General features: G+C 38.6%; 1 protein-coding gene across 4 annotated transcripts in view; it reads right to left on the reverse strand.

Annotated features, from left to right (window-relative positions):
* The window catches only part of LOC121380652 (solute carrier family 23 member 1-like), a 52291-nt gene that overhangs the window by 20187 nt on the left and 19398 nt on the right, over positions 1 to 12706 (reverse strand). For 3 of the 4 annotated variants that reach the window (XM_041509579.1, XM_041509580.1, XM_041509577.1), the window contains exon 4: positions 2013 to 2110. In XM_041509579.1, coding sequence (XP_041365513.1) covers positions 2013 to 2110 — 98 coding nt within the window. Of the gene's footprint in view, positions 1 to 2012; positions 2111 to 6461; positions 6609 to 12706 lie in introns of those variants that run through there. The other variant, XM_041509581.1, reaches the window with a different exon arrangement.

Here is a 12706-nt window from a genome sequence, read left to right on the forward strand (position 1 = left end):
ATGCATTATCCTGTTTGAAAATGCAATATTTCCCTATTTTCACATTTATTTCTCATAACTAACATTTTTTTCTCATAATTCATATTTAAATCTCATAAATAAACTACCTATTAATTGATTCCGCATATAATCTTTGGTAATTAATTTGAAAAAATATATTTTTTTAGACTCTATATTCATAAACATAGCCAACATATAAAACCTATCTACCTATTTTAAGTATCTAAATATGTATCATACATTGATTTACCTATATATGGTTATTGCTGTGGAAACTGATTCTTTGGAAATATACAGCCTGTTTGCTTGAATTGGCATATAAGTAAATGAAAAATAGTTTCTTTGCAAATTACCATTGAATTGCATAGGTTAAATCTCATTTCATAATACAGGTATGAAGAAGAAGGATGTTTTATTTAATGACGCACTCAACACATTTAATTACTGTTATATGGTGTCAGATATATGGTTAAGAACCACACGGATATTGCGGGAAGAAACCTTCTGTCGCCACTTCATGGGCTACTCTTTTTGATTAGCAGTAAGGGATCTTTAATATGCACCATCCCATAGACAGGATAGCACATACTGGCTGGGTCAAAGTTCGAACATCACAAGTCCTGCCATTGGTGATAAATGTGAGTGTGTTGATTGTAAAACAAATAGTTTCATCTGGGCAAAAAATGTATGCAATTTTATTTCATCTAGTACCACTGTGTCAAGTAGCCTTGAGCTTGAAACATGTAAGGGGTACCTGTAAAAAAAAATACTCGCATTTCATGCGGAACTAGGGTAGTCATAGACACTACCCATTATCTCAGAAATGTGCAGCTTGACCCCCATTTTTTTCTGATTCACTTTAAGGGTGATGGGTAGTAGTATTTATATCCATGGCATTTATGTCGATTGATACACTGCAGGTAGGAATTTTAGCCACATATGTTACTATTGTCATCTATGGGATTGGACTTGGTAGTATACACCCAGCTATGCTACCGGAAGTACAGGTGTGTGTGCATGACTTTTAGCAGAAAGGAGTTTAGACTATGGTGATCAAAGTTTATAGGGGATCGAGTCATGCTCCCCCAGAAAATATATGAAGAAATTTTTTTTTTGCTAAACTCTCACCACAAGCATAATCAACAACCATCTAAAATCCTCATGAATTAAGAATACCTTACAGTACATATGATATCTGTTGTCACATTTCAAATAGTGTAAAGAGAATTAAAAATAACAAGCATTCTGAGAGACTGCTAAAGCAATACATATCCCCTACTGGACCCAACACATTGTCATATCTCCCGAATTCAAGGGCCATAACTCTTTTAAAAATGGGAAAATCTCCATAAAAGGGAAACTTGATAAAGCTATATACAAAATTTCATCTCAATTTCTTCAAACATTGCCAAACAAAAATCTGGAAACAAATTTTCATATCTCCTATGTTCAAGGACCATAGCTCTGTGACAAATGGGTAAATGGTCATGAAAGTAAAACTTAGTCTGTAACAGAACATGATAATATAGACATCATTTTAGCTCAGGACGGGACGTAGCCCAGTGGTAAAGCGTTCACTTGAAGCGCGGTTGGTCTGGGATCGATCCCCGTTGGTGGACCCACTGGGCTATTTCTCGCTCTAGCCAGTGCAACACAACTGGTATATCAAATGCTGTGGTATGTGTTATCCTGTCTGTGCATATAAAAGATCCCTTGCTGTTAATCGAAAAGAGTAGCCCATGAAGTGGCGACAGCGGATTTCCTCTCTCAATATCTGTGTGGTCCTTAACCATATGTCTGCCGCCATATAACTGTAAATAAAATGTGTTGAGTGCATCATTAAATAAAACATTTCCTTCATTTCAGCTCAATATATCAAGGCATTGTGAAAAAAACCCCATGTGGGACAGACAGACAGACAAAAAGGCAGAGATGAAACCTATAGTCCCCTCCGGTTGGACCAGTAGGGGACTAGTAACAGCATGCTGTTTATTTTTTATGTCTGTTCCTACACGATGTGTCTGTGTATGGGCAGCTCCACTGTTTTGTCGTCATCAGTGCGATGATTGGTGGAATGAAGGAATAACTGCAACTCTGAACTATGGGCAGTCTGGAATAAAAAAAAAAAATTCTTTATACATTTTTTACATGAACATTCATGAGCATGTAGATATGGTATCCAGACCTTTGCCAACACTGTTCAAATCCTTAACCTTATTTTTAATATTACCCTATCTCTAACCTTAACCCTAACTGTAATCTTATCCCTAACTTTGACCTCAAACTAACCCTATCCCTAGGCTACCCTACCGTAAACTCTAATCTAAACCCTATCCCTAGGCTACCATACTATAAACTATGACCTATAACCTACACATATAACCAAACAATGTTCTTGACCATAATTTTAATCCTATCCCTAACCTAACCTTAATCCTAACTAATTTAAGTGTGATTCTATCTACAACCAATAATCATATTGATATACAAGTTTACCTTTGTTTGACACTCAAAAGCCAATCTGTATTTTTTGTTTTAGGCTGTCGATAAACATTAATTCATTTATTCATTCATTCATTTCTATCTCTAACTTTTATAACCTTGACCCTAACCCATAACCGTAACCCCAATTTAATCTGTTGGTAAACAGTTTGTCAGTTAAATATGTGCCATCAAACGATCTATAGAGATGATTAGCAATTTAAGTAGGCCTATATACTGGTGTATAGATTGTGCTAGTACCCCAAAAACGATAACATAACTGTATATATGGCATTGCACCAAAACATTTGGGGAGTAACTTTAATATTTTGCTCACATTAATATATGGATATCTGCCACCTTCTGTAAAAAAATGTATACAACAGATTCAGGCACAGTGGAGCCTTGATTTTTAATTATTGGGGGGGGGGGGCAAATAATTATGAATCAAAAATATTTGTAATAAAACATGAGAGAGAGAGAGAGAGAGAGAGAGAGAGAGAGAGAGAGAGAGAGAGAGAGAGAGAGAGAGAGAGAGAGAGAGAGAGAGAGAGAGAGAGAGAGAGTGAGAGAGAGAGAGAATATTACCAGTATATATTTGCGCCCTAGATCTCGGTCAGCGCCCTCAATGTCTACTTACTTCCGCTGTGCCTGAGATTCAAACTTTTATGTTAAAACAGATGCGAAGCTCATTGTACTTATTTCACTCCTGTTAGGCGATGAATTTTTTACTTATAAATTTGAATCTGTTGCTATTTTAATAATATTTGACATACGAGCCTAAAACTATGATTCATAACAAATGTTACAATCGATGTTAATAAAATTCAATGATGAGAATTACAATGACACTGAATGATGTCAATTTCTCAAACCTTAATTGACAGCCGCACGTTTTTATATGGCGAAAGTTCAGTCAACCACTTGTCGCTAACGTTCGCAAGTCTGATTCTTATGCTACGCACATAAACCGAATTACCACTTCGGCAACCAATCAAATAGTTCGCAAACGTTAGCGAAACATTCGCTGCCTGGACTTGGGGCACTTAATGAGCAGGTGCGTGCGCAGGGGGGGGGGGGGGTGGGGTCGAACCCCCCCCCCCCTCACGGCGAATTTTTTTTTCACATCCCGATTTTTTACATTCCTGTGAAAGCAGCTCGGCTAGCCAGCAGAAAACACCTCAGAATAGCCCTAGAAGGGGTCAATTTGTCAAAATTCAAAACCTCGAACCCCCCACCCTGCAAAATTTCCTGCGCACGCCCCCGATGAACTGTCCACAAGTATTGACTTAAAACCCAGTGTGTGTATGATGTGTACAATGCAGTGTAGTGACTAAAACCCCCATTAAAATACACATGGTTTCAATAAATCGTACACGTTTTGCATTTCTGGAGATTTACACAATATTAGATGACCTTCGACCTCCATTAGCCAACTGGCTAATGTGAGGATCAAACATTTGCTTAATTCGATGTAGACTTTTCGTGCTTATCAGCTAAGTTCACTAATTAATGACAAAAATCATTTCCGCATCAGATACACAGTATTATTACTTTTAGTTCGAACGGACACAGAGAGTGGTGGTTTTTGAGAAAAGTATTGACTTAATGTGCACAGTACACTACATTACTTTCAATTTTGTGTTAAAATTGTGTCACGGAGTTCCCCAGTATTTGTAAATACTTCGATCCAAACAATTTGGAATAGTTGTAAAAATGTGGTGAAGAGCACAACTACTGAAATAAATTCTAGACCAACATCAGTGATGAATGCATCTTCGCAAGCCAAAGTACCATTTCATAATGCAGTATACTACATTGGCGTAAGAAGGGGAGGGGGAAGGGTGGGGCAAGGGGGAACACCTTTTTTTGATCCAGTAGCAGCAGCGATGGTTTATATATATATATATATATATATATATATATATATATATATATATATATATATATATATATATATATATATATATACACACAGTTGAATCTCGTTGGCTCGAACCCCGTCGGTGCTCGAGAAAGTGTTCGACCCATAGGGTAGTTTGACCGAACCATTCGGTCAACATCAAATATTTCTGTAACATAAGTTAGAAAGTTGAATTAGATAGGTGTCAGGACGTTTCGGCCCCAGTACATGTTCGGCCCCTAATGCAATATACGGCGATCTAGTGTTCGTGTATACAGATATATGCTGTATTTGGTATAGTAACACCGGTAATAATATAAATAAAATACACTTTTATTAACATTAATTTGTCGAATAACATTCATTGCGTGCGCGTGCGTGCACACACGCACACGTGCGCATACATACAATAGGCCTACATACATATTATACACCGTGACACGCACACACATAAACATGTACATCATCGCGTTCATGTAGAATATCACTGATGAATGATATGGTGATAAAATAAGGAAGCGAAACTTACGTTTAGTATGTTTAGACTTTCATGTTTGTATATTACGTTTTAACATTGTTTCACGAACGATTCAAGTGGTAGAGAGTGATACAAGACAGAACTTACCTAAGCCACGATGCTATCACAAACAACTCAGACTAGGTTCAGGAACTGTGCATCCATATGTGTTTTTGCTGTTTCTTTTAAATGCTAGAACACTGAGATGTGTGTCCAGGACAACTTGGTTGAACTTTAATGGGATATAAGCACGAAAATAAAGTTGAACTGAACAGAACTAGAACATGTTTTAATGATGCTACTTTAAATTTACCTACCGGCCTCAGTGGCGCAGTGATTAAGCCATCGGTCTTCAGGCTGGTGGGTACTGGGTTCGGATCCCAGTCGAGGAATGGAATTTTTAATCCAGATACCGACTCCAAACCCTGAGTGAGTGCTCCGCATGGAAAACATTCTTTGTGATCGTACTTAATTTCTGTACACATGTAACCCCTACTGACGTCAAACATCAGTGGTTCCAATTCTAGCCACATGTAAAGCGCCCCTATTATGGGAAGGGTCTACATGGTAGAACAAACGCAAAACAATTTATTGCAATTTATTAAATTGTATTTACACAAACAAGAAAATCAGTTCATTTTCATGTTTGGATTATCAAAGCTAATTACAGTTTTGGTTGGTTGGATATTCTTTAACACTCGGATATTATGTTCAATTAAAAAAAAAAAAAAAATCACAAAAAGAGAGAAAGAAAAAAAGAGAGTGAGAGAAAGAAATTAAAATACTTACGATAAAATTTAATAACAAAACACAAGTGACTGAATAATTTGATTTATAAAACAACAATAACCGGGGCCGAAACGACGGGTTATGGGGCCGAATGTGTAGCGGGGCCGAAATGTCTCGAAAGCATTAGATACATATTATTCGAATCTGGGTCGTTTCGCCCTAAAACCATTTTGAACTCTCCGTTGTTTCGCCCTTAGTCCTATTCACCCAGGATTGGTTCGCCCCAAATCTCATTTGTACTGAGTCGTTTAACCTCAGCTGGGTATGTAGTATATTTAATAAGAAACCACAGCACATCAGTAGTATGCAGTGTGACTGTTCATAAATTAATTATTAATGTGAATACATTGTCTGTATATTATCTAAGGCCTGTAGTATTTCATGTATATGGCTGAGTAAATGATACTGGAAATAAACAAAATTATAATATTATTTTTATCTGTAAATATAAACATGCAATGTGTAACATCTAAAAATCAATGGATATAGGACAAATCAATGAATAAATGTACTTTATTAACAAAATAAAAATTATTGCGAATCGAAACATGGGGCAAAACGACTCGGTTAGAGGTACGAATCAACCCTGTTCAAAACGACTCGGGTGAATTAGTAATAAGGACGAAACGACCTGTTAACATATTATTTTGTTAACTGCAAACTTAAACATTTCATCAATGTGTTATATGACAAAATATCAGAGTGAAAGGATTTATTAGAAATTACTCCTGTGATGCAAAAGCCCTTGCCGAAGTGATGATAGCTGAGTACCTCGACCCTGGTTTCATTGAAAACTAGTCTGGTAGACGTGTTCAGAATAACGCTTCCCGCCGAGGCCAATTGTTTGATTGGTATCACGGTTCATCGAAAAGGCACCGTGACACTAGCTGTACTTGAAAGACTTTTTCCGATAGCTGCTGGCTGAACACACAACATGACAGGTATGGCAAAGAAAGGATTGCTTGGCTAATGTCGCGATTCTCCGATCCATCTATAACTCGTTCCGTCTAAATTATTATAATCCAAAGGTTGTAATAACCAACTGCGCAAGCGCGCCAATTGTTGGTCCTTTTCGGTGGTTTACAATTTGATATTTGATATATCACCAGTTCGAGGGAAATATAGCTAAAAACACAGACGACTCTGGACGTATTCGACCCATCATCAGTTAATATAAGGGTTTACCGGACAAAAAACTCGGGACTTCGTTTTTGGTTCAAGCGTTGCGGTATGATCGACCCTTCCGAGGTCGAGCCAACGAGATTCTACTGTATATATATATATATATATATATATATAACGGGGTAAAAATATATAACACTGTATGTATATATGTTTTATTTTATTTGCTACTTATTTTATAATATTTTATTAATGGGTTATTTCGTTTGTTTTTAGGATATTCGTCGTAGAGAATACCCTATTAGACAACGCCCTAACCTTTCTTTCCAGTCAAATTGGAGTTTAGCCAATGATATTTTATTCTGGTGTCATGTGACATTGGTCACGGCTAGTCCGTGCCACATTCACATTGAACAGCAAGCCATCAACACACGACATAATTCTCAACTATTTCTTGATTATTTTTTCATCTTTTCTGCGACGGTTACACAGGATGAGGAATTGTCATTAATACTCGGCAACCAGTTCGGTCCATAGCCCACAGCCAAGGACCTTTATTTGACGGTTGCCAAATAAACCGAATCCTACCCAGCATTGTTGTCTTTCTGATTTGAGGGATTTAACCCAAATGCTACAATGGAGCCGACGTAGGGACTCGAGATGACGTCATTTCCTGTGTTGGGACAATCCGTGAACGGACAGACGGACAGTGTGGAGTGTTGTGTTGGACATTGAACAGTACAAAAACTTGCTTAGTGAGCATTTTGTGTGTTGTGTTCTGTGTTCTGTGTTCTGTGTTCTGTGTATTGTGTATTCTCTATTCTGAACTGCAGTTCAATTTAATGTGAGTAGAAGCTTGTTTTATTGACAGAGCTCTGGTATTTGTGTGTTTATGTATACATATATTTTTTTGTAATTAGGTGGATGTAATTTTTTTATATAACCACTCATCAAATGTTAAAATACTTTGAAATGTTGATAGTATCATTTGTTTATCACTTGTGAGATTTTTTTTTTTTTCTGCTGTACATCTCACAATCTTTGATTTTTTTTTAGGACTGTTAAATCTTGTTTGATGAACGTGTTTTTTTTAAAAAGTTTTTTTTGCTTGTTTATATTTACGTTACACACTTGGTCAACATAGCTATAGTTGTGCTTACCTGTTGAGTAGTTTGTAGTTTGCAGTTTGAAAGCTAGTTTAATTTCGCTCATATTTGCGAATTAAATGTGTATTGTAGGTTAGTTTAATATAAACTTATGAATTAAATTTCGAATTAAATTAGAAATTTAAATTTAAATTTAAAATTTAAAATTAAATTATTATTTATTTATTTTTATTTTTCATTGCACGTGTTCAACTCACAACTAACATAAGCACGCACATGACAGTCCTTTTCTGACTTGATTTAGCCTTACCAGTTGTTTTCCTTTCAGCTTTCTTCATTCCTTATTCTGTGTAATAAAACACAGCTACTCGTTAATATATTATTGTGATTGACAATCAACATTTAAGGATGTCTTGATAATTAAGTGGTAGTGCTTACAATTACAATCTGCAAGGATACTGAAACACTCTTGGTTATATAGTTCCCTTAGTTGTTTTATGTCCCAAGCGGTACAGGGTGAAGTTTATTTTCTACCCTGTGGTCCTCTTGGTATTATATTCTTTGTGTTTGGTGGTATTGCTGAGGTATTGAATGATGATATCGGGATATAGTTGCTAGATTTATTTCAGTTTTATGACTTGAGTTTCTCGTGCTGTAAATAACTAGATTTGTTTCTATTCCAGAGAGGTCCTGTGATTATAGTCTGGTTTATTGTTTTGTTACGGGATGGCAAAGTTTTTAGGTCATTGGTCTGACGAGGAGCAGGTTGAGGACGAACCTCCTGAAAACATTACTATGGAAGAACTTCCAACCTTGCTCGCCACTTTTAAACAGTTAGGTATTAAACCTAAGTCTGACACTCCAGAAGATTTTAAAGCTTGGGCTTTAGAATATGCGAAGTCTTTAAGTGATTCCTCTCCAGCTGGGCAGACGCCGCCGATTGCTAATACTTATCAGCTAAACCAACCACCAAGAATCTCAGTCTTTTCAGGTGATAGTGGAATTAAGCATGAAAGTTCCTTTGATACTTGGGTGTACGAGGTTGAGTGTTTGCAGAGAGATAAGAAACACTCCACAGATGTCGTGGCTAGGGTTGTACGCTCTTCTCTGAAGGGTGATGCAGCTCGAGTTGCGATGAGGTTGGGTCCAGAGGCGAGTGTGAATCAGCTTATTCATAAGTTGAAGAGTATTTATGGTTCAGTGGATGAGGGCGAAGCGTTGCTTGCAGAATTTTATAGTGCTCATCAAAGGGATGATGAGGATGTTTTATCTTGGGGTTGCCGAGTTGAGCAGTTGTACTACAAAGCTTTCAAGTCTAGTGGGCATCTTGCAAACTCCAACCATACGTTACGAGCTCGTTTCTGGGGTGGACTTAGGCAGTGGATGAAGGATTGTAGTAGACACATCTTTGATAAAACTCAGGACTTTGATAGATTAAGAGTTGAGTTACGTCGGGTAGAACAGAACCATCATGAGTTTATTTTGACAGAGAAATCCATTCCCAGCAAGAAACCAATCCCCGCTAAGAGAAGCACTGTTGCTGTAGATGCATCATCGACTGATGAGCCAGATGGTATTAAAAGATTGGAAGCCATGATGTACAAACTGTCTGCAAGATTTGATAAGCTTGAGAACAGGTTGAATGACACATCGCCCAAGACTACAAATCAAGAGTTTCCTACCAAACCGATATCTACATCGATTTCACAGGATGTGAGACGACAGTCTACCATGGACAATGGACAGAGACAGAGACGCAGACGACAAATAGAATGTTATAAGTGTGGTCAGCCAGTCACATTGCCCGAGGTTGCAGAAACGAGTCCGTTCATTTAAACTGAACAGAACTTTTGTTGCGGAGCAAACAAAGGTAAACAAGGAAAGTAGCTCCACTGTATTTGCCAATTTTGTACCCGATGGTCTTTTAGGAAAAGCCAACGAGGTATCAGTTTTGGTTAATGATCACGTATGCACTGCTCTGTTAGACACTGGCTCGACAGTGTCTACAGTTAGTGAAAAGTTTTACTGTGAGTATTTGTCGGATGAAGAGATTCACCCACTTACTGAACTTTTGAACGTTGAATGTGCAGATGGGGAGTCTTTGCCGTATAGTGGTTATGTGGAAGTCTCTTTGGTTTTACAGGGGTTTACTGATAAACCAATGTGTTGTTTGTGCTTAGTGGTTCCCAACAGCGCATACAATGCTACTGTGCCTGTTTTATTGGGGACTAATGTTTTAATTCCAGCTTTGAATGACTGCCGTCATAAACATGGCGAAAGGTTTTTACAGGTTGCAAACTTACACACTCCATGGTATCTAGCCTTTCGTAGTATTGTTTTACAGGACAAAGGACTTTCTAGAAGTAAAGGAAGATTGGGACTTGTTCGAAGTGCACAGAGGAATAGTATGGCCATCTCACCAAACTCTTGTGTTACTCTTTCAGGTTTCATAGACAAGAAGATTCCTTTCAGGAGTACGTGTGCTATGATGGTAGCTGCCGGAGAGTGTGTTCAACCTGATTTGGAAGTTGCTCCAGTGGTTGTTAATTACCAGTTTAACTCTGTTGCTCCAATAGAAGTGAGATTGTCTAATGTTACGACTAGGACAGTTGTTATACCACCCAAGGGTTTGTTATGCGAGTTACATGAGGTAACATTGGAAGATGATATTTCATCTGACAATGATATAAACGGTGATTGGTTACTCCAGAAGATGACACTCCCGAAGGAAGGTCTTACTGAGGGGCAACTACAAAGGGGTACAGACCTGATTTTAGAGTATCAGGATGTATTTTCGTCTGGCGACGTTGACATTGGGCACTGCACAAAAGTACAACATCGGATCAATTTGGTTGATGAGACGCCCATCAAGCAACGCCATCGCCGGATACCTCCATCTATGTATGAAGAAGTCAAGCAACATCTTCGACAATTATTGGTTGCAGGTATTATTCGAAAGTCACATAGTCCATGGGCTTCCCCTGTTGTGATTGCCAAGAAGAAAGATGGTTCACTTCGCATGTGTGTTGACTACAGACAGTTAAACCAGCGCACAGTGAAAGACTCTTATGCCTTGCCAAGAACAGAAGAACTATTCGACTGCTTGTCTGGTTCTAAGTTTTTTTCGGTAGTCGACATGAAGAGTGGTTATCACCAAGTAGAGATAGCGGAGGAGCATAAACCAAGGACTGCTTTCACAGTATGACCACTTGGTTTTTACGAATACAACAGGATGGGTTTTGGACAGACTAATAGTCCAGTGACTTACCAGCGTCTTATGGAGGATTGCCTGGGAGATCTTTATTTACAGAAATGCTGTATCTTCATAGACGACCTCATAATTTTTTTCAACCACGTTTGAAGAGCATCTTCAAAGGCTCAAACTGGTGTTTGAACGTCTGAGAGACTACAACCTAAAGTTGGCACCAAAGAAATGCTCATTCTTTCAGGATCAAGTGAAATATTTTGGTCATATAGTGTCAGCTGAAGGAGTTAAAGTCAATCCAGAGAAAGTGGAAAAGATTGTTAATTGGCCAGCTCCATCAAATCCTGATCAACTTAGACAGTTACTTGGATTTATGGGATATTATCGCAAATATATTCCCAATGTTTCAGCAATAGCTCGTCCCCTCAACAGTCTCCTTCCACCGACCAGAACAAAAAACAGAAGAAGAAGTCAAATATGAAGCGAGTTGAGGTTGAGTGGGTATGGGGTGTAGATCAACAGAATGCCTTTCAATGACTGAACGAAGCCTTGACATCGCCACCCATACTTGCATATGCTGATTACACTCATTCTTTTGAGCTTCACACAGATGCAAGTGAGTCAGGGCTTGGTGCGGTTCTCTACCAGGAACAAGAGGGGTTGAAGAGGGTCATCGCTTATGCAAGTCGTGGAGTTTCCAGATCTGAGAGGAACTATCCTGCACACAAGCTTGAATTTTTAGCTTTGAAATGGGCCGTCACAGATAAATTCAGTGATTATCTTTATGGTCATAAGTTTGTGGTGTATACCGATAACAATCCCCTCACATACGTTTTAACAACGGCCAAGCTCGATTCCACAGGGCACAGGTGGTTAGCAGCTTTAGCATCCTATGACTTTTCTATTTTGTACAAGCCAGGGAAAAGTAATTCGGATGCTGATGCTCTTTCTCGACTTCCAGGTAGAGACGATACAGGTGATGCAACATTTGGTATTACAGCAGAATCCATCAAAGCTATCTCTGCGGCATGTCAAATTCCCTGTTATGTTGAGAGTCTTTGTATGTCAGCTGGTGTCATTGACAATGATGATGAAGAGGGTGCCTCGATAAACAGCATGACGTCCCGAGATTGGAGACGCCACCAGACTGAAGATTCTACTATTGAACCTTTCCTGAGAAGCATGACTCAAGGTAGACGGCCACCATTGCATGCATTACCTCGTACAGCAGAAGCCGTGTCCATGCACAGGGAGCTTGATCACTTGATGCTGCATAGAGGTGTTCTTTATCGCTCGACTACTGTCAGGGGAGAAGAGAGAGATGCAATTAGTGCTTCCTACAAAGTTTAGAGACGCAGCATTGCGAGGTTTGCATGATGATATTGGTCATATGGGACGTGAGCGAACTCTTTCTCTTTTGAAAGATCGTTTTTTCTGGCCGTTTATGTCCAAGAGTGTGGATGAGTGGGTGAAGAGATGTGGTAGGTGTTTGCGACGTAAGGGACCAACGAACAGCAGAGCTCCGCTTGTAAGCATTACCACCAGTCAGCCGCTTGAACTTGTTTGTATTGACTTTTTGACAC

Source organism: Gigantopelta aegis, chromosome 9 (assembly GCF_016097555.1).
Source record: "Gigantopelta aegis isolate Gae_Host chromosome 9, Gae_host_genome, whole genome shotgun sequence".
Taxonomy (NCBI): Eukaryota; Metazoa; Mollusca; class Gastropoda; order Neomphalida; family Peltospiridae; genus Gigantopelta; species Gigantopelta aegis.